This window comes from Pipistrellus kuhlii, unplaced genomic scaffold (genome assembly GCF_014108245.1).
Source record: "Pipistrellus kuhlii isolate mPipKuh1 unplaced genomic scaffold, mPipKuh1.p scaffold_m20_p_6, whole genome shotgun sequence".
In the NCBI taxonomy this organism is placed as follows: Eukaryota; Metazoa; Chordata; class Mammalia; order Chiroptera; family Vespertilionidae; genus Pipistrellus; species Pipistrellus kuhlii.
This window is the reverse complement of record NW_023425562.1, coordinates 28,147,497-28,169,677: the sequence shown is the minus strand read 5'-3', so window position 1 is coordinate 28,169,677 and position 22,181 is coordinate 28,147,497. Positions and strand designations below refer to the sequence as shown.

The 22,181-nt window shown below is 46.0% G+C and overlaps 1 protein-coding gene across 2 annotated transcripts in view; it reads left to right on the top strand.

Annotated features, from left to right (window-relative positions):
* The first annotated feature begins 5,422 nt into the window (after positions 1-5,422).
* RAB31 (RAB31, member RAS oncogene family) overlaps positions 5,423-22,181 on the top strand; it is a 108,987-nt gene continuing 92,228 nt past the window's right edge. Inside the window, exon 1 of one of the 2 annotated variants that reach the window (XM_036418220.2) lies at positions 5,423-5,618. In XM_036418220.2, the coding sequence (XP_036274113.1) occupies positions 5,580-5,618 (39 nt within the window). In that variant the 5' untranslated portion in view covers positions 5,423-5,579. Of the gene's footprint in view, positions 5,619-19,252; positions 19,358-22,181 lie in introns of those variants that run through there. The other variant, XM_045574931.1, reaches the window with a different exon arrangement.

Below are 22,181 nucleotides of genomic sequence, written 5' to 3'. Positions count from 1 at the left end.
GTTAGAAAGCCTATGAAATTGCTGAAGCCGGTTTGGTTCAGTGGTAGAGCGTCGGTCTGCGGACTGAAAGGTCCCAGGTTCGATTCTGGTCAAGGGCATGTACCTTGGTTGCGGGCACATCCCCGATAAGGGGTGTGCAAGAGGCAGCTGGTCGATGTTTCTCTCTCATCAGTGTTTCTAGCTCTCTATCTCTCTCCCTTCCTCTCTATAAAAAAACAATAAAATATATTAAAAAAAGAAAAGAAAAGAAAGCCTATGGAATTTAGGAACGAGAGGAAGAAAAAATGAAGGGAGAAAGAAAGTTGTTCAGAAAAAAATCAGACACGTTAAAAGGCTATTTGACAAATATTGCAGATACTAAAGTTCCATAGAAAAGATATAATTATTAAAAACAAGGTTTATAAACATGTTCAGTTTTCCTTAATTGGTCCGTGAGCAGACCAGATGACTCACCACTGGTATGCTGAGATCAGCTTGCAGTCTGCGTCATGTTACTGCCACAGACACTTATTTACTACAAACTTCTCTATACACCTACATAGCATGCACATTTTGGTTAATATCCAAGTAACACACACCATCACACACCACGAAATGTACCCTTGTAAAGGCCGTAGTTTACTTAACCATTCCACAAATATTAAGCCATTTCCATTGTTCCTCCCCTTTAATGTTGCAGTTAGTGCAACTATCTTCCCCTTATCTCAGTGGAGGTAGTTTTCTTCATTTCTCTAATGTATTTCTTTGGGTACATGTCTCTGCATAAACAGGCAGGCGTTATAATTGGTCACTTTTGTATGTTTGCTTCTATGTTATTGTCCAAAAAAGTAGTTACTGGATCCAAAAACAGGACCAGTTTTATGGCTGTTGGCAGATTTTAGAGAAACAATGGGATGGTTTTCCCAGTCACTTTGCAGTCTCTTGAGAGACTTTCTCTAAATATTAATATTTGGTGAATTATTCTTTTTCTTTAAAAGAAATTCCCATTCAGGAAATTCCGAGATGAAATCCCAGGACGAGGACTGTAACAGGCTCAGCCACCCTGTTAGGGAGATAGCTCTAGGATCCCAAAGCCATGTACAAGGAGGCCCCAAAAGGTGTAGGCAGACTTTGAGTAATTATTACAATGGGTTAAATCTGAAGAGAAAGAAACAACAATTGAGCTATCAGATGTTAAAACATCATGAAGATGACTCTGGTCTCCCAGGCACAGAGACCTACAAAATTGTAGGCTTGTTTAAATAGCATATGGGTCCAAAGATCTTTCTAGAAAAAAATCCTAGGTAGACAGAGATAAAAAGATTCATTTCTATTCACCCTTCTTCTTCTTCTTCTTCTTCTTCTTCTTCTTCTTCTTTTCTTTCTTTCTTTCTTTCTTTCTTTCTTTCTTTCTTTCTTTCTCTGGGTGATACAAAGATGATCCTTTCTTAATCTATGGGTACTTCTCATATGGACAGATAATTACATTTGTGTATCTGTTTGGACTCTGACTTCTTATAAAAGGGCTTTAATTGCTAATTTCTTTATTTATGTTCAGTAAATGCTAAGAAAAATGCTAGCAGAGTATAGTCAAGGTCAGGGGTAGAGTTTTCTAAGGAGATGAAATTTGAGCAGGTCTTTGAAAAATGACGGGGTACCACCAGGTGGGCAGGGAAGAGGCTAGTTTGGGCAAGCTATACTGGAGTGTGCTTTCTTTGGGTATGGCACCACTGAAGATGTTAAAGCAGCAGAAAAGCAGAAGTCTGAATTAGTACAACGACCTTTGACTTTACAAAGGCCTCATAAGAATAACTTGCATTTTCTATTGCTTTAGTTATATGCCATTGAATTTTTAACCCTGCTGAAGTCCTATCAGAACCTCTTCATACTTTCAGAAAATTCCAGAAGATAGGAGTCAGGATAGGCCCTTACTACAGTAATCTTAGAGTATAATAATAGCATTCGTAGAGAACATTATGTCTTTAAAAAGTTGAGAGCTATCCAGGGCCTGTCACTCCCAAATATGCCTCATAGCAGACCTCTTCCCTCTTTCCCGGTGCGGGTCAATGTGCCACTTTGGGTTGATCATGGAGACCAGTTTTCTTGAGGCCAGTTTTTAAGTCCCCAAGGGTGACCTGGCTGAGGAGGGAGTATAAGATCATGAAGGAGGTCTGGTTGACAGAGTAGGATTGCCTCTTGGTAAAGCACAGCATTCTGCCTGGTCAGAATCAGACTCAAATGGGGTGATTAAATAATAATTTAAATTCTTTATTGTTTAAAAATATTACATTAAGTCTCCTTTTTTCCCCATTGACCACTCTCTGGCCGCCCCCACCCTAGATCATGCCCTCACCCCACCCTCCCTGTTTGTGTCCATTAGTAATGCTCATATTCATGCATATAAGTCCTTGGTTGCTCTCTTACCCCATCTTCTTCCCCCCCCCCCCCCCCCCCCCCCCCCGCCACACTGCCTACCCTCATAGATTGGTCAGTCTGTTTGATGCTTCTAGGACTCTGATTCGATTTTTGTTCATAAGTTTATGTTGTTCATTATATTCCACAAATGAGTGAGATCATGTGCTATTTATCTTTCTCTGACTGGCATATTTAGCTTAGCATATGTTCTCCAGTTCCATCCATGCTGTTGCAAATGGTAAGAATTCCTTCTTTTTTATAGCAGCATAGTATTCCATTGTGTAGATATACCATAGTTTTTTAATCCACTCATCTGCTGATGGGCACTTAGGCTGTTTCCAAATCTTAGCTATGGTAAATTGTGCTGCTATGAACATAGGGGTGCATATATCCTTTCTGTTTAATGTTTCTGTTTCCTTGGGATATATTCCTAGAAATGGAATCACTGGGTCAAATGGGAGTTCCATTTTTAGTTTTTTGAGGAAACTCCATACTGTTATCCACCAGTCTGCATTCCCACCAGCAGTGCAAGAGGGTTCCTTTCTCTCTGCATCCTGGCCAGCACTTGTTTGTTGATGATAGCCATTCCAACAGGTATGAGATGGTACCTCTTTGTTGTTTTGATTTGCATCTCAAATGAGGTGATTTTTAATAGGGTTAGGGGTGGGGAGCAGGGCAAACATAATAGGGTATAATTTGGGACGGGGGTGGGAGAAGACTTGAATAAGGGATTATTTCAGGAAAGCCTAGAAACCGCATAAGCATCTCAGACACCGAGGTTAATGTTGAAGAGCATGGAATGAGAAGAATCATGAAGAAGAGTTAAGAGAATGGAAGAGAAATTATGTCAGCTCATTTTTGTCTGGAGATGGTCCTGTCCTCAGCAACCGATTGCAATATCATGAATTCCCACTCATTCCATTGGGTGTAGACAATGAATAAGACTTCCATTCTGATTTGACCAGCTTTTGGGAAGAGAGAAGAAAGGCCAAAGGGAAGCACTTCTACAGGGAATTTCAAGTCATACTTCCAGGGATGAGCTAGATGCTAGGGAAGCCTGTTGAAGGCCTTGGTCAGGAGCTGCTTTACCATGATGTCTCCTTGGCAACTGTGTAGCACTTTCTCTCTCCGCCACCATAAACCTGAAGACAGTGAGGTATTGTTACCCGGCCGGGCAATTCTAGCCTGGCCTCCTTTCACACTGCCCACATAGAAGACTGTCCTCACTTAGGACACAAAATCAAGGACAGAGACTGATAAAATAATCTCCGTGTTGAATAGGACCTGTATCTTGTACATGGCTACTTTTTTTTTTTTTTTTGATAATTTAGTTCAGATTTGTGTGAGTGAGCCTGCACCTGTCAGAGGGAAGCCCCTGCTGCTCTGGGAATTTCATTGCCCATTCTCTGTCTTGTGGCCTATTTTGACCTCAGCTTCTAGGATTTTCTCTCTGGAGGCCTTGATTCAGAAGTCTCCAGTGTATTGGGCCACTTGGGTGCTCCTAACCTCCCTGGCTTCAATGGGAACAAAGCCAGATAATCAAGGTGGATGGTCTGCTGGGGGAATGGAAATGTCTTTGACCGAAATTGGCAAGCCAGGAGAAAGGCCTGAGAGTTTGGGATAGCGCTGTGGTCGACAAACGGTGGCTAGTGAGCCACATTGCGGCTCTTTGGCCCCTTGAGTGCGGCTCTTCTACAAAATACCACGGCCTGGGCTAGTCTATTTTGAAGAAGTGGTTTAAGTTTAAAAAATTTGGCTCTCAAAAGGAATTTTAATCATTGTACTGGTGATATTTGCTTCTGTTGACTGAGTTGGCTGGCTACTGGGATAGGGCATGAAGTGTGTGTGTGTGTGTGTGTGTGTTTTGGCTTTTTAAAATTATTTTATTTTATTTTATTTTAAAATATATTTTATTGATTTTTTACAGAGAGGAATGGAGAGAAATAGAGAACTAGAAATGTCAATGAGAGAGAAACATTGACCAGCTGCCTCCTGCACACCCTCTACCGGGGATGTGCCCGCAACCAAGGTACATGCCTTGACCAGAAACGAACCTGGGACCTTTCAGTTCGCAGACCGATGCTCTACCATTGAGCCAAACCGATTTTGGCTTGGCTTGTTTTTTTTAAACCATATTATTTCCAACTAGAAATGCCAGTGTATTATTCAGGTGAGAGATTTCATTTCTCTAGCAGCAACAAGTAGTTATCTGAGTGGATGAGGCACATTGAGCCATGCACGGAGAATAAAAGAGGGTAGTTCCCACAAGCCTTTGACTGTCTCCAGCCAGAACCTCTTTTCGTTTACAGGTTAAGAAAGGATGCAGGTCTGCCGGGTGCCACATATTTCTCCAGTCTGAGGGCTGAGTGTATTGTCTGTCTGCCCAGGCAGGTTGGAGCATTTTCTGTACTGAGCGAGGCAGCTTCTTCTCTAGAATGTGTGTTTCCTTTCCAGACACTTATAGGCCCGTTTTGGAGGGAGGAATAGAATACTGCTTCCATTTTCAACTACATACAGAAATACCAACTCAGGGCTGAGAGCAAAGAGCTACAGGGGAGGTCAACTGAGCCCCAGTGTCAGGAGCTGCAGGAGAATGTGGGCTGCAAAGTGAACCCCTTCTTCTCATCCTCACCATTGCTTCTTGCTTGGCTTCCTTTCTGCCAGGAACCTCTAATGTCATCTACCGATGGGATGGACACAGACAGACTTCCAAAATGCTCCTATGTCAATGACGTCGACTGAGAGCACCCACTTTTTTTTTTCTTTTTCTTTTTTTAGATGAGGAAGGGAATAGTCAGTGACGCAGCCGGTCGTGGGGTCCTGTCCTCCTTCCACCCCCGGGGCCCTGCATCCCTTCGATCCGGGCTGGGGAGGCAGATGCCAGAGCGGGCTCTGCAGAGCCTGGGCCGGCCGCTGAGTGGGCCTGGGGAGGAGGCACCCCCAGGCCCGCCGCAGGTCCGGGGGCGTTCCCGGGAGCCGGGGGCGCGGAGCCCGGCCGGGGCCCCGGGAGGAGCCGCGGGCCACGTGACCGGCCCGGCAGGCCCAGAAATAGCAGCGGCGGCGGGAGGTTCCGCCGGCGGCGCCGCGCGGGGAGGCGGGGACTGGCGGCCGCGGGCTCGGCGTGGGCGCGGCGCGGCCGGGGCCCCGGAGGATGCTGAGCCCCTGCCCGGCCCGGTCCCGAGCTCATGATGGCGATACGGGAGCTCAAAGTGTGCCTTCTCGGGGTGAGTCCTGCGCTGCCGCCCGCCGGCCGGGGGCACCCTCCACCGTGCGCCTCCCACGCCCCCTGCTTTCCTGTCGTTCTTGCACCCCTCCTGTCCCCTGCACCCCCTTTTGTCCAGAGACCCCTTGATCCCCCCCTTGGTCTGTACGCCCCCCTTTTCCACCTTCGCCCTTCCCGGCGCTCCCCAAGCCCGTGCGCCCCCGCAGTCTCCGTGCCCCCCGGGTCCCCCGCGCCCCCTCGTCCCCTGCCCTCCCCGGCCCGTGCGCCCACCTTATCCCGGGGCCCCTGGCCCTCCTCCCACCCCCGCAATCCCGCCGCGTCCCAGCTCTGTTGGGGGTTCGGGTCCGAGCCTGATCGGCTTTCTCTACTCGTTCCACCCCCGCCGGCCCGGTGCCCGGTGCCCGGTGCCCGGGGTCCGCCCGGGCCTCGCGGGGCCGGGGCCGGGGGCGGGCCGCCCGGGACCCTCCACTGCAACTAAGCCCCGGCCTTAGTTGGGCTTTCTCTTCGCTTTTGATGATTTCCTTCCGGCGGAAACTTTAAGTTACTCGGACCGGGCAGGGCGCCGGGTCCCCTGTGGCTCCGGGGGCCGCTGGTTTGGGGACTTTAAACAGAGAAACCAGCGGAGGAGGGGGGCGCGGGGGGATGCGGCCGGCGGGGCCGCCAGTGCTGCGCCTGGAAAACTTTTGTGCCCCGGAGCCCCGTGTCACCCGCTCCCCTCCCAAACTGGGTCTCTCTGAGCCCGGAGAACCGGGAGAGAAGCCAGAAACAAAGGCAAAAACAAACTCCCAAGCGGAGGGTCCGGGCGGACCGGGCAGAGGACAGGGCAGCGCCTGGAAAGCGGCCCCAGGGAGCTCAGAGAGTGTTAACGGCCCTCTCTTTCCGTTTCTTTCCTTTCCTGGGGGTGGGGTGGGGGCAATATTACATTCCAGGATGATTTCTTTTTGAAAGACCCAGTTTCAAGCGGTGTTCTCAGCGGCCTTGGCGTCTGTGCCTAATTGTACCGTCCTTGGCAAAGAAAACCACTGGTCCCAAGAAAAGCATTTCCAGAAACAGGAGCATTGGTGGGGGGTAGCCCCGTCCTTTCTCGCCTCAAAGAGAGGCTAACTGGTCTGTCAAGATGGATGTGCAGGAAGTGTATAAAGAGGAAATGATTCTAGGCGAGGATCCACTTGTAGCAGCTCAGCGGGGTGTCTGGGCCACACGAGGCTCCTGTGGAACCTTTGACAGGAGGGGTACCTGACCGTCTCCTATGCCAGAATTCTCTTGTCCCCTGGGCTGTCGGGTTCCCCTCGAGTCCCAGGGCATCTGGCAAACTGCCTGTCACCCCTGCACAAACAACCCCCCCCTCCCCCCCCAGCCACCAGCAGGATCTGAATGGGTGCTGCTCTGGGCCTCCTCTGTTGACCTTTCTCAGTGTTTCAGGGGGAGGTGGCCCTGTCTGCCAGGCTCTGTAATGTAGTCCAGACCTCAGTCCCAGGGATCCCGTGTTTGCCTTGTGAGGAGTCATTTCGGACTCTTAGAAGGCCTCCCAAGACTTAGGCGGAATGCCATGTCCCAGGGAACCGAGAAGCAACTTCGACACGTGTTGTGTGTGTGTCAGGCAAGGCCAAGAGGACAAACGATGTGGGAAATATTTAGCCTCTCTTTCCCCCAGCCCCTTATGTTTTCTCCCTTGTCATCTCCTTGAATGGCACAGGCCCTGACCCATCGCATGAATTATTTTCAAGTTCACTGTTTGATAAATCTCTGTCTTTCTATAAGGAAACAGATCGGTGGAAAGGGCCCTGCCCCAGGAGGCAGCAACTGGTTCCCATTCTTCCCCGCTCACTAGCTGTGCAGTTTTGGAGAAGTATCGCAGTCACCTCCTTTGTAAGATGGATATAATAACATCTTTTCTTTGAAGGCAGAGGACTATATCAGATGATCTTCTGAGATATCTGGTACCATTTCCTGCCAAGCTATGGTTCCAGGTGACAGTGAGCAAGCTGGGAGAAATCCCTTCACTTCTTTCTCTCTCTCTTTTTAAAAATATATATTTTATTGATTTTTTTTTTTTTTTTAACAGAGTCAAAGGGAGAGGGATAGGGACAGAGGGTTAGAAACATCGATGAGAGAGAAACATCGATCAGCTGTCTCCTGCACACTCCCCACCGAGGATGTGCCCACTACCAAGGTACATGCTCTTGACCGGAATCGAACCTGGGACCCTTCAATCTGCAGGCTGACGCCCTATCCACTGAGCCAAACCTCAGGGCTCACTTCTTTTTCTCTTATCTCTGAGAATGAACCACACTCTTAGTGGCGTCCTGGACACAATGCTTCACCCTGGTTTGCTTGTTTTTTGCAGTAACTCTACTCTGTTGGCGTAGGAGTTTGAGCTTGGAAAAGGAGAACAATCCCAAAACAGAACAGGAAAGATATTTCTGAAAGAACAGAGGCTTTAACGTACCAATCATGTCACACCACTTTCATCGCATTTAAAAAAATTTTTTGAGAATGGCTCTAGGTTTTAGTCTTAGGATGTCTTATTTGAAAGGCCAGTGACCTTATTATCCACATAAAATAATATTTGTTAAGTCCCCAGGTTTCGCCGGTCCTGTCCTGGATAAGATGTGTGACAGGCTATATTCTCAATTGTTCACCCAAATTCGGTGATATTTTGGGGGGTGAGAGAGCATTTGGGTGAACAATTGTAACTGCCTTGGATTTGCTCTCTTGATCTGAGAGAGAACTCTGTGCGTCAGTGGCTGGACTTACGAAAGTCCAGAAGTCATTTCAAAAATTTGATAAGAACCCTGAGCTCCTTTGCTGTTTGTGTCAGGAGATCTGTGAAGTGTTGCATGTGGCTAGCACTGAGCTTCCTGTTTTTTTTAGCACTGCCACACCTCCCTGAAGTCTCAGTATAACCAAGACCCTAGCAAGCACACCCTCTGTTGGGATCACTTTCTGTTGGGTTCCCTTGAGAAGGTAATGGAAAATGTGGGCCTCCTAATTGGACTCTTGCTATCTCACTGGAGAGATTGGGGGGTGGGGTGGCTTTTTTTGTGCCTGATCTTTAACTTGATTGCTTAGTGATTACTTGGGGATGTGCTTCCCAAGGTTGTTTTAGGCATAGGTAGAGCAGAGTTTTATCTCTCTTCATGGTAGTCTTTTGCTTCCATGGTGGGGTCAGAGGTTCCTGGCAAAAGGGTCATTGGTAGCAGGTGGAAGTGAGAGTGGGCCAAATGGCATGTCTTCTCTACCTGTACTTGTGCTTTTCAGAGCCCTGATGTCAGGTATGTCTGATCTTATTTCTTTTGGCGAATGCTCCCACATGGAATTGACAGTTGTCTGTGGCACATTCTCTGAATGCTTTGTGCTGTTGGAAAAACCAAGGACTCAAACACCTTGTATTTCTTTAGATATCCTTTTAATAAATTCTTGACTCTCGTTGTTCTTATGGGTGTACTTCCTCGTTTTTTATCCCAAAGCTTTTGTGAATGACCTTTCTTGGGGTAAGTTGTGCCAACTATTGGAAACTAACCATACAGGAGAGTGTGTTTGATAGGGGTTCTAGCTGGATACCTAGGACCCTAGGTTTTTGCCAATAAAGTACTAATTGTCCCACACTGTAATCTCAATTAGTATTATAAAGCATGGAACTTAAAAACAACTCCCTTAAAAACTGCCAAGTATGTTAAAAAAAACAAAACAAAAACTAACGAAAACAATACTGAGGCAACAGCTGTTCCAATCTCAAAGGTGGAAAGCTTCCCAGTATGCATTTTTAACACACATCACCCCCGGCAAAAAGCAAGAGGGGAGAGAGAGAGAGAAGGAGGAGGAGAAGGAAGAGGAGGAGGAGAAGGAGGAGGAGGAGGAGGAGGAGGAGGAGGAGGAGGAGGGGGAGAAGGAGGAGGAGAAGGTGGAGGAGAAGGAGAAAGAAAAAAGGAGTGGGAGGAGAGGATCTTTCTTTTATTATTTTCTCTGGGTGTGTATGGTGTACACTTAAAAACTACTTCTGAGTGGAATCCCAAAGAGATTTATATTTGGACTTTGGTTGTCTTGACAACATTTTAGAAATTTCTGCCACTTCCTCAACAGCTGAGTGGCCTGGTGAAGAGACATTGAAGACATTAAAGACACTGAAGACATTCCTGCTTCTGATAAGGAGCTTGAGGTTGCTTCTCTTTTTGGCCTTGTTGAATCTATATGGTGGTTTATCACCTAGAAATCAAATACCTAGGATTTTGGACATCTGAGCAGTGGGGGCTTCAAATACATATGTATAGGCCTTCATATATAAGGTGTGTGGGGTTCTTGAGGACACAAGAATGGAATGCTCACAGTAGGCTTATCAGTCAGCTCTGTAGAGCCTCAAATGGACTGCTTTGAGCAATAAGGAGCTTCCGTTACTATAAGTATTCTATAAGGTTATTTGAATTTGTCAGTGGCATCGTTGAAGGAATGAATATACCAGGGAGGACTGGGCTAGGCAACTATCACATTTACTTTTCTTTTCAGTCTGAGATTCTGTTAACATACACATTTTTATTTTCCCCCCCAGAAACTAGCATTTCTTTTGGGGGGGTATTCTGGAGATGGTGTGCAGAGTGGCTAGCAATATAATGCATTTTTTACTACAACTGATTCCTCTATTAAATTGAACTCCTGTGGAAAGTGTGGTTCAGCGTTGGTGGAACTGGGCAACGTAAATGATACAGCCTCTCACCATGGTCCAGTCCCCAGATGGTGGCCACCATGAAGAGGCAGCTACAGAAGATGTCAATGTTGCCTTTGAAAATCAACAAAAGATAAACAAATCTGCACAGCATACAAGTAGAATCACAGAACAGAAGGAAGAATAGATATAAAAAAGAAACAACTCCAGAATTTTAGAAGGTACACGTGAGGACATCATGCTTGCGGATCCTAGCTGCTTACTGATACCTTATCAGATTGGTGATGTTTTCATTAGCCATTCTCAAGAATAAACACAAGAAATGTTAGAAGAAGCAAAGAAAAATTTGCAAGAAGAAATTGATGACTTAGTATTTGGGGTGGAATCATTTCTCTGATTGTTCTCAGATTTGAATGTTTGGTTACAGCCAAAACTGGTTTGGCTCAGTAGATAGAGCTTCGGCCTGTAGACTGAAAGGTCCCGGGTTCGATTCTGGTCAAGGGCATGTACCTGGGTTGCGGGCACATCCCCGGTAGCGGGTGTGCAAGAGGCAGCTGATCGATGTTCTCTCTCATCAATGTTTCTAACTCTCTATCCGTCTCTCTTCCTCTCTGTAAAAAATCAATAAAAATATATTTTTTTAAAAAAAGTTTGGTTACATGCAGAAAAATTAAAAAAATATATATTTTATTGATTTTTTTTATAGAGAGGAAGGGAGAGGGATAGAGAGTTAGAAACATCGATCAGCTGCCTCCTGCACACTCCCTACTGGGTATGTGTCTGCAACCAAGGTACATGCCTTTGACTGAATCGAACCTGGGACCCTTCAGTCTGCAGGCCGACACTGTAGCCACAGAGCCAAACCAGTTAGGGCTACATGAAAAATTTGGGAGCAACATAAACTTTGAAGCTGATGAAAGTTAAATATTTTATAATACTTAATTTTTTATTTAATAAACTTGATACTGTTTAAATGATTATTTTCCTTTTCCAATGATATATAGAAAGCAAAGCTTCCTCTTTAAAATAGGTGCTGGGATATACAAAGATTTTGAGTCCATGACTTAGAAAAAGTGTTCAAATTTATCTATCTTATTTTATTTTTTAATCCTCACTGGAGGATATTTTCCCATTGATTTTTAAAGAGAATGGAAGAGAGTGGGAAAGACAGAGAGAAACATTGATGTGAGAGAAACACATTGACTGGTTGCCTCCTGCATGAGCCTGACCAGGGCCTGGGCTGGGGAGGACCCTGCAACCGAGGTACTTGTCCCTGACCTGAATCAAACCCAGGGACCCTTTAGTCTGCAGGTTGATGCTCTATCCACTGAGCCAAACTGGGTAGGACAATGACTTCAGATTTAATTGTGTCCAACAGGTGTAGCTAATTTTTAGTGCTTGCAAGTCTGTGCAACTATGAAAATGGAGTAGGCATTCATTCACTCAATCCTTCACCATTTATTGCGTGCTTCTGTCATGCTGGGAGCTGTGGGTGTTTGATGCCTGTCTTCAAAGAGTACTCTGCTTTCCCCAGGATGTGGACACACTAGCAATGCACCTAACTACGTGGCCTGCGTTCCTGTGACAGCACTTACCACAGAGCCATGCTCAGCAGAAGTAACAGAGTGTGATGATAAACATTGACTATCTATCAATCATCTTATTAGATATGAGAACAGGCGAGGGACAGAAAGTTTTTAATCGAGGTTCGTTTTGAGTCCTTGCTGTGGTGCAAGCTCTCCTAGAGATAGAAAGTAGGGAGGGTGGGTTTCTCGTCCCTGTGTGCGATGGAGAGACTCCTGGTTGAGCAGGAAAGACAGGCATGAGCACAGGAACTAGTATCCATGGCATTTGTGATGCATGGGACGCTGGAGGTGCAGGAGGAGATGGTGGAGTTTAAGTGAAATATGGTGGATGCTGGGAAGGGAGCAATCTGGGAAGGTTTCGTGGAATAGGAAGGATCTGAATATGCTTCAAAGGAGGAACGGTGGGCGTGGACCCCAGGCACCAGAGAGAGCAGGTGTGGCTCCGGGTCTCAGGTGTCCTCTGGAGGGCAGTGTAGTTGAGAGTGTAGGGAGGTGAAGAGCACAGCCTTCCCGCTCCTGGGCTGACTGCTCTCCCATGGACTCCACTGTCCCTCTGGAATGAGTTCTTTTATTTTTAACTCTGCTTTTCCTGTGGATTATCTTGAAAATTTTCAAATGTATAAAACAGTGACAGGAGTAGTACAGTGAATGGTCTGCAGATGTAGTAGGGTTAACATTTTGCCACTCGGCTTCTCTTTCTAATGTATCTAAATAACACTGCTTTCCCCGCCGAACCACCTGAAAGTAAATTGCAGACATTATAACACTTCATTCCTAAATACTTCAGCATATATCACTTAGGAAAAAGGACCGTCCCCACACAACTATAACAGCACTATCTTGCAAATACAGCAATAGTGCTGAGCATAGGGTCCATACCCAGCTTTTTCATTTGTCCCTAAGTGGCCTTAACAGGTGTTTTTTGTTTTTGTTTTTTTTTTTAAATCCAGGTTCTAGTCAGAGATCATGTATTACCTTGGCTTATCATGTCTCTCTTCTAAAGCAACTCCGCTCCTCTTTTTCAACCATGACATTAGTATTTTTGCAAAATCCCAGGCCAGTTGCTTTGTAGAAAGTCCCAAGATCTTAGTCTGATTGCTTCCTCATTGCTTTTTCTGGCTCAGCTTTTTGGCGAGAAGACAACAAAAGTGATGTTGGTCTTATTTTTTTATGTGCTCATGTATAATATTAAAATATTCTTTCCCATTTACTTCTGTGACACTCATTCAGAAAATATCTCTTCGCTTGTACAAGTGCCAGGCGTGATGTGTCTGAATAAAATAGACTAAGGGATTTGGACTTGTAGAATTTAGGTTTTAGCAGGAAGCTGGGGAATATACAATCCACAGCCTGTCAGAGGTCTTACATAGAAAAAAAGACACGACAGAGCCGAGTGAGGGGCACAGGAGCTCTGGGAGGTGGGGAGCGGGCTGGTTGGGTGGTGGGTGATCAAGTGTGTTCAGTCTCCGGCAGGACCAGAGAGGAGCATCCCCTCTCACTTACCCAGGGGCTGGCTTTGGTTTTGTATCTTCAGTTCCGTGCTGTGATCTCTGAGCTGCTGAGAGTCACACATATGTCCTGTGGAGCCGGAGTTGTCTTTCTTGTTTTCTAACTTGGTCAGCAGAAATCAGGAAAGGGAACGTGAGATTTAACATCGGTGTCACTGAATGAGTTTCTCACTGTGGCATCTTCTGTTTCCATGAGTCTTTTTCTGATATATATTTTTTTACTTCTGAGGTCCCGGACCTGCTTCCACTTCACTGCAGGTCGTGAAGTTGGCTTCCGCTTGCTCAGAACTTGACCCATAAGGCAGCCTAGGCCACGTAGGTCAGTCCCCCAGGTGCTCCTAGAATGCTTGCGTTATCAGATTGAGTGGCCCTGCAGGAGAGCAAGCAGGACCCAGGGGAAATCATCTTCCTTCCGTTTTGCTCTGCTTGAACAAGATACCAGAGAGCTAGATCCCTTTGTACCAACTGTATTTGTTTGTCAACATTTTTGAAGTCTCCGGTATTACTGCATTTCTCCCCCATGGAATCACTGTTTTAACTGAGGTCTGCAAATAGATTGTGTGGTCCTTAAAAAATGCCTCCATTGACCCCACCGGTGTGGCTCAGGCGGTTGAGTGTCCCCCCACCACGCACTAAGAGGTCGCTGATTCGATTCCAGGGCAGGGCACAGGCCTGAGTTTTGGGCTCTATCCCCAGTAGGGGGAGTGCAGGAGACAGCCAGGCCAGGCCATCCGTATTTCTGTCTCCCTTTCTCTCTAAATATCAATAAAAACACGTTTTAAAAAGTGCTTCCATCCAAGACCCCCTAGAGAGGAGAGACAGAGACAGAGAGAGATATATAGAGAGAGACAGAGAGAGAGGACAGAGAGAGAGGAGAGACAGAGAGAGAGAGAGAGAGAGAGAGAGAGAGAGAGGAGAGAGACAGAGAGAGAGAGAGAGAGAGAGAGAGAGAGAGAGAGAGAGAGAGAGAGAGAGAGAGAGAGAGAGAGAGAGAGAGAGAAAGGGAAGGACACACACACACACACACACACACACACACACACACACACACAGGGTTTCATGTAAAACTTGCCCTTTGCTGGCGAGGGGAAAGAGTGAACTGTTCCTGTTTGTGTGTGTGTGTGTGTGTGTTTTGTTATTTTTCTGGTTAGACTATTAGCCAGGGCATTTACATTTATGGCAAGCTTAAGCTTAATTAACACTTTGTGCACCAGTAGTTTTATTGCTAGCTTTACCCAGTGGCCAGATAAGTTTTTATTGAATGAGTACAAAAAAACGTTCTACAAAGTATCATACTTTAAAAAGATATTAGCTTGTAGGAACATGTAATAAATAACTTCAAAATGCAGTGGTATTTAATTTTAAGGCGCGCCTTTAACTTTTATGTAAAACACTGGTAATATGAAAACATGAGAATGCTCGTGATCCGCCCGAGATGTCTTAAGTCTTTATTCTAAAGAACATCTCGTAGCATCATAATACATGCTTCATAGATATGTTTTATTTTAGAAATAAATATTACCTAAACTTTTTCATAATAAACTTCTAGAAAGTTATTTCCCCCATAAAGTAATACATGTTCATCTTAATTCAATTTTAAATCTAATGATGAGGTAGGGGAAATAATTAGTAATAAAATGACAAATGTTGATTTTCCTTCGAGATCACACGTTGAGGTTTGCAGTTTGGTGCTTTTAGCATCCTTTCTTTAAAATAACGTATGTAATTGTACCAACTTGCTGAGGTCTTGTTTCCCTGTGGTTAGTGTGTAATCCTGCAGGCGTCAAGAAATCATCCTGCCCGCCTCCTTGTCCTCGTGGCTCACCCACTCATAGCTCTTCTTCTTCCCTGTATTCTGTTTTACATCCGGGTGTCTGCTTTTTTAATTTTATGATCAACACCAGCTCACCGTCCTCCCCCATTTCTTCTGCTACGTCTCTGTTCTTTTCTGCTCCGCAGGGTCATTTTCTTCCCCCATTTAAATTTGTTTTCTGATCATCCTCTGCACTTCTCATCGGTGAATCACCAGTCTGTCCTCCTTCTAAAGAGACATCCGGGCAAAAGTTTCTAACTCTGCTTTCCACTTGCTCCCCTCCCTGAACAGGGAGCATGCCGGGCTCCGCACGGGGACCTTCCTTTCTGCTGCCCGTAACCCGGCCAGGATTACGCTTGGAGGAGTAACACGGGCATTTTCTGTTCTAAAAACAACAAGAAGGGTCTGTATAAAGCCAGTGAAGATTTAACTAGTGGGTCTTGTGCTGTGGGAGATGACCAGAGAGGCAGGGCTGCTATGTGGCAGGCTCACAGAACCATTTCCTGCAGGGGAGGGGCCTCTGTCCTGGAGGGGTCAGTCCAGCAGTGATCTTGGTCAGCTGGGGCCTAACTGGGAAAGGTGAAGTAACACCACCAGACAGCTGATGGACGGAGCACGACAATTGCCGAATGCCCCTAAGATGAGGGCTGGCGGGATCTGGGATTGGCTAGGGAGGGCTTGTGACTGCCGCCTTCGAATGCCCAATGTTAGTTTTGGCTGCAAATGGGGGAAAAGTGTGCCTCTATTTATATATGCACCAATAGATGGGAAAGGCCCTGAAAAGACTCAAGCGTCATAGTGGTTGTCCAAGTGGGGCAGGGGCTGCTTGGTAAGTTACCTCGTTTGCTTCTCTGTGTTGGTTGATTTTGTGTGCATTAAATACTGGGGTAATTAATATAAAGCCCGTATGAAGATGACTTCAGTGCCCAAGGAGGTGCTTGGTGGGTAGACCTCCGTCTGGCTGTCAGTGGAAGTGACTGATAATGAAAGTGGAATATAAACTTGGATCAGGGTCTTGAAATGTGCCAGTTTATACCCTCGGGTGGGCAAAGGACAGGTGTCATCAGTGGGACATAGACTTTGAGTGGCTCATTTGGTCGTGCTGTGGTTTCATTTGTGCCCTCTCTTCCATCGCTGGATGGCGGCTGCCTCTGTTTGAGGTGTGCTCTATGACTTCTTCATTGGTGGGGCTATGGCTTTCTCACCACTCTCTAACCCAGTATTTCTCTAAATGGACTCTAGGAAAGTTATGGGTGCTGATCTGTTCAGCAGGTCTTTTTGTGCCTGTTAATTTCAATGATGTTCTTTAAAAAACTAAAATAGAATTATATCCTGGACCTCCAAGTGATCATCCGCTAACAAAACTCTGTGTCACAACTTTAACGCCCATTGAAACTGACCGATGAGGAAAGAACGGAGGCAGAGTTAGCACAGAAATGATACGCTGGGGCCACGTGGAGAACAGGCGATTCCATAGCACATGCCACAGATATTTACCCGACGCCTCTAGCGTTGGGCATACAGCAGGTGACAAAACAGACCCATAATCCCTGGCCTCATGGAGCTGACCTTCTGGTAGAGGCAAAAGACATAAATACTTACTATGACAGACGGTGACAAGTGCTTCCGAGAAAGAAAGCAGAGAGGGGCTGGGGAGTGGTGGCTTTAAGTCAGGGCTTGAGGAAGGCCTCACTGAGAAGGCCTTGGGCAAAGACAAAGAGACAATGTTTACGATCAGGCCCTCTCCACAGAGGGGAGGGACCCCAAGGCCTTGCCTGGTGAGTTTGAGGACCTGCAGGCGGGCCACTGTGGCTGGAGCAGAGTGACCACTGGGAAGAGAGCAGACAATTTGTGGGGCTGATTATGTGGGGACTTGTGGTCCGGTGTGGGAAGCAGAGCAGTGACACCATCTGACACCCAGCAGCCATGGGAGGGTGGACTGGGACCACAGGAGGACGCATGTGAAGGAGCTCGCCAGCCGGGGACTCTGCTGCCATCGGCCTGGTGGGAGGGCAGGCAGCAGCCTCGGCGGGGAGTGGAGTCCCACTTGGACTGTCTCGAAGGCAGACTGCCCACGGACTGCGAGTGGAGTGCGAGGGAACTGAACCATCACATGGCACGTGCTGGTCCCGGAGTCCAGCACAGCCCTGGGCTGGTTCAGCTTAGCAGAGCAACATCATCCATCATATTAGACTGCTGATTTGGATTTATAGTTTAACTTGTATCTAATTAACACATCTGTCTTTGTTGTTTTGCAATAGCATAAACAGTTTGTGTACATTTTCATTATGTGTACGTATTTACACAATAATTAAAGTCTACATTGGGGTCCCTGGGTTGCTTTCCCCTTTAAACAAGCCGGTAGGATCTTAAAAAGGTCTGAGAAGTACTGCTGCAGGCACTCAGGCCGGCCATGGCTAATGGAGGCTTTCTTCCCTAATGAGGAGTCAGTGTTGGCAGGACTCAGGGAAAGGAAGGCTGCGCCTGATCCTTGGTCCCTGGGCACCACCAGGTGGAATGTGGAGGTATATTCTGAGTGATGCCCAGTGTGGGCCCGAGATGCTATCCCAGAGAGCAGGCCCCGACTCACAGTTTCACTGCTTTTTCTGATGCGATGCAACTAATGGACAGTGCTGAAAACCCTAGATACTACCATAGAAACACATAGATTCTGAGGAAACCTCAAATATATGTGACAAAATAAAGCACATTATACATTTGCTTTTTAAAAATACTCTTCTCATGAAGACATTATTTATAGAAGCATGTGAGTCATGAACTCAGTCATTTCAAGATCGCCGAACACAATTCAGTTTGAACTACTAATAAATATGGTATATCAATTTTTTAATAGAAAGACCTCTGTTTAAAAAGATGATTTGTATTATTTCTAAACCTCCACCTCATAGGTTAATCTTAATAAGATAATGTAATATATAATATTGTACAATAAAAATGTACAAATTTAAAAACAGTTACAGTTATAATTGATATAATTGATTGCTTTGAACATGTTGCTGCTTTTAACATGAATTGTATTATTTCACGTTTCACTCCCAGCAGCCCTATGCTTTGTATTTATTCATCATAATTAACGTGCCACAAGCCAATGGGCACATTTTTGTTCTTGCTTATGAGTGGAGTGTGAGGGAATTTTGTTCTCTTCATATATCCTTGACTTCCTCCTTATTAAAAAATATCCATGGGAACTTATATGCATATATGCATAGCTCATGGACACAGACAATAGAGTGATGAAGGCCTGGGAGGGGTAGGGGCAGGGTGGAGAGGGTCAATGGGAAAAACAAATAAAGCAACAAATAAACAAACAAATGGGACATCTGTAATACTTGCAACAATAAGGATAAATTAAAAAAGGAAAAAAGTATTTAAAAACTCACCAGCACAATAATATCAATAATTTGTAATTGCCCCTACCCCTAATCACAGCGACATCAGTAACAGATAAGAAGGATTGTTGTACAGTTCTGGAATTGCAGCCAAACTTACTCTGTTCTTTTCCAATCAGGAAAGCATGTTGGAATGAATGCCTTTGCCTTTGATTTAAAAAGTCGTCGCCTTGAAATCACTCTAGTTTATCAATATCACTTTAATAACAACAGTAGAGACATGTACTGACTATATCTCACGTGCCAGGCACCGTGCTGAATGTTTCAGATATCCATTGCCGCATAACAAACCACTTCAAACTTAGTGGTTTTCAGTAACGATTTATTATTATTTTTCTTGGTGCTGTGGGTTGACTGCGCTCAGATGGGCAGTTCTTGTTTGGGGTTTCTCATGTAGTTTCAGTCAGGTGGTGGCTTGGGCTGGAGCCTCGGAACACTTGCTCTTGTGCATGTCTGGTGTCTGGGCTGGGGTGGCTGTATCAGTGGGATTAACCAGGCATCTCTTTGCATGTGGCTTCTCCACACGGTTAGCGTGGGTTTCCTGTAGCATGGAGTCTCAGGGCATTAGGGCAGTCAGACTTACGTGGTGGCTGGCTGTTTCTAGAACAAGGGTTCTAAGAGCCGTGGGCAGAAGCTAAAAGGTTTCTTGTGATCTACCCTCACAGATCCCAGGATGCCATTTCTGCCACTTGTATTTCTCAAGCAAGTAGCTAAGGCCAGCGCAGAAGCAAAGGCGGGAGAATTACACTCTACCTCTGAATTGGTAGGAGTAGCACCAGTGTGTGGCCCTCTTATACGGCCTCTGCTGAATAAGCGGTTTACATACATGATGGCATTAAAGGACTTGTAAGGGCGAGTTCTGTTATTATTGTCATCTTATTGAGGAGGAAACTGAAGCTCAGAGGGTTGAGTAACATTTGCAGAGACTCACTGCTAATAAATGATGCTTCGTGGATTAGAACTAGCTTTGGAGGCCTCCAAAACCCAATGCATGTAACCTCTTTGCTGTGTGGCAAACTTTGTTGTTAGTCACAAATGACTTGTGCACAACCGGCATGTAGTAGGGAAGGCACCACTGAATCAATAGGGTAAGATTTTAAAAATGTAAGAGGTCTTGTATCAATAAGAATTATAATTTAACTAGAGGCTGGTGCACAAATTCGTGCATGGGTAGGGCCCCATGGCGTGGCCAGTGATTGGGGCCAATTGGGGCTTGGGGCTGATCAGGGCTGGTTGGCCGGGGTGAGGGGCCACGGGAGGTTGGTGGGGCAATCGGGGCCAGCTGGCTGAGGGAGGTTGGCTGTGGGAGCATCTGCCCCCTGTTGGTCAGTGTGCATCATAGTGACCAGTCATTTGATCGCTTAGGCTTTTATATATATAAATATAATTTGATTGAATAATTTGAACCAGGTATGAAGTACTTCATGGGAGAAAAAGAGGAAAATTGCCACAAATTTAGGGTCCTGGGCAGGGTTTTTGGGAGTAAGATGGCTGTTTCTCACTTCTGGGAGTGTATTAGACTTGAAGAGTCAAAATGCTTTCTTGGTGAAGTTGGATGTTGATGGCAGCACTAAGGTGTGACAGTCAAACAACACCTTGTATTTGTTTCTCATTTTACAGTTCACAGTATGCTGTGCATATGTTGTTTTATTTAATCCTCAAACAACCTTATGTGGTAGGCATTTTGTCTCTATTTGCAGATGTGAGAGGCCAGGGCTTAGCCATGTTAAAGGCTTTGCTCCAGGTCACAGAGCGTGTGTCCAGGGAGCACCCTTGAGCCCAGGCTTTTTGGCTGTTCCATTTCCCAGCTCACGTGTCCAGGAAACAGGTGACTTACTCTAGTCCCTTTCCCCCTTTGTTCCCTCATAGGATCCATGTCAAGTGCTCTATTTGGGTTTAGGAAATTTCATTTTGAGAACTGTGGTCAATCAATCAGGAAGGCCAACCTGCTGGACTGTAGGGGCCTGTTAGATTTCAGACGTTTCTTGGTCTGCCATTACAGCTGTGAGTCACAACTGGTCAGGCCGCCTGCCAGTGCAGCACAGTGGGAGTGGGCATGCCTCTGGGCAGGCAGAAGTGATTACCGTGCCAGTCACGGAACATCAGGAACAACATTTCCTGCTTTGTAGACTGCTGACAGTTTGCAGGGAAACCCTTTAGCAGGAAACCCTGAATGGCATATATAAAAAATTTTCTTACCTATTTTGCCCCAAACAATTAAAAAGTACTTTTTATATTTATTGGTTTGAGAGAGAGAGAGGGAAAGAGAGAGAAACATTGATTTGTTGTTCCACTTATTTATTGGTTTCTTTTTGTTTGTGTCCTGACTGGAGATTGAACCTGAAACCTTGATGTTTTGAGATGATGCTTTAACCAACTGAGCTCTCCAGCCAGGGTTTCCTGAGCAATTTTACATCTGATAACCTCAAGGCTCAGAAGAGTTTAAATAAATTCTTTCTACAAGAGGGGCTCCAGCTTAGACCTTTCCTTGTGTCTCCTTTCCTAGGTGATCTTGCAAGGAACGGGTGCTAGGCAATAGCTTTTGATTTACTATGTGATACTGTAGAACTTCATTATGTTCACTAATTGGACCAAATAAGTAACATATTCTTTACATTTTTATGTTGAAGTACTAGAAGCCTGGTGTACAAAATTTGTCATGGGGAGAGTGTCCCTCAGCCCAGCCTGCACCCTCTCCAATTCGGGACCCCTTGAGAGATGTCCAACTGCCCATTTAGGCCTGATTCTACCGGGATTGGTCCTAAATGGGCGGTCCGACATACCTCTCACAATCCAGGACTGCTGGCTCCCAACTGCTCGCCTGCCTCTGCCTGATTTCCCCTAACCACTTCTGCCTGCCAGCCTGATCACCCCCTAACCACTCCACTGCCAGCCTGATCAATACCTAAGTGCTCCCCGGCTGGCCTGATTGCCCTTATCTGCCCTCCCCTGCAGGCCTGCCCCCCCCCCCCCCCCAACTGCCCTCCCTTCCTGGCCTGGTTCCTTCCAACTACCCTCCCCTGCAGGCCTGGGTCCCCTCCAACTGTCCTCCCCTGCAGGCCTGGTCTTCCCTCCTGATTGCCTACAGCTGGCCTTCCCTGCAGGCCGGGATCCCCTCCAACTGCCCTCCCCCCTAACTGCCCACAACTGCCCTCCCCTGCCAGCCATTTTGTGGTGGCCATCTTGTGTCTTGGAGTGACCGTCAATTTGCATATCACTCTTTTATTATAGGATAATATACATTCTAAAAATATAAATATTAAATATAGCGCACCATGGATTTCCACAAATTGAACAGATCCAAAATGAGAATTACTAGCACCCCTATTCCTCCTTCTAAAAAAAAAAAAAAAAAGTAACCCACTCTCTTCCTGCCTTCCAACACCACAAAACTGTAACATATACTTACTGTAGGATCTTCATTGCTTTGAAGTAGTTATACTAAGGTGGTGTTGTTTGACAGAGGTTCCTAGAACAGGAGTGGGCTGGGGGCTGCTGTTGGGTTCAGAGACTCGGATGCTGGTCTGGCGTTGGCAGGTGGGACTGGGCAGGCTGCAGCCACTGGTGGTCAGTGCTGTACAACGATA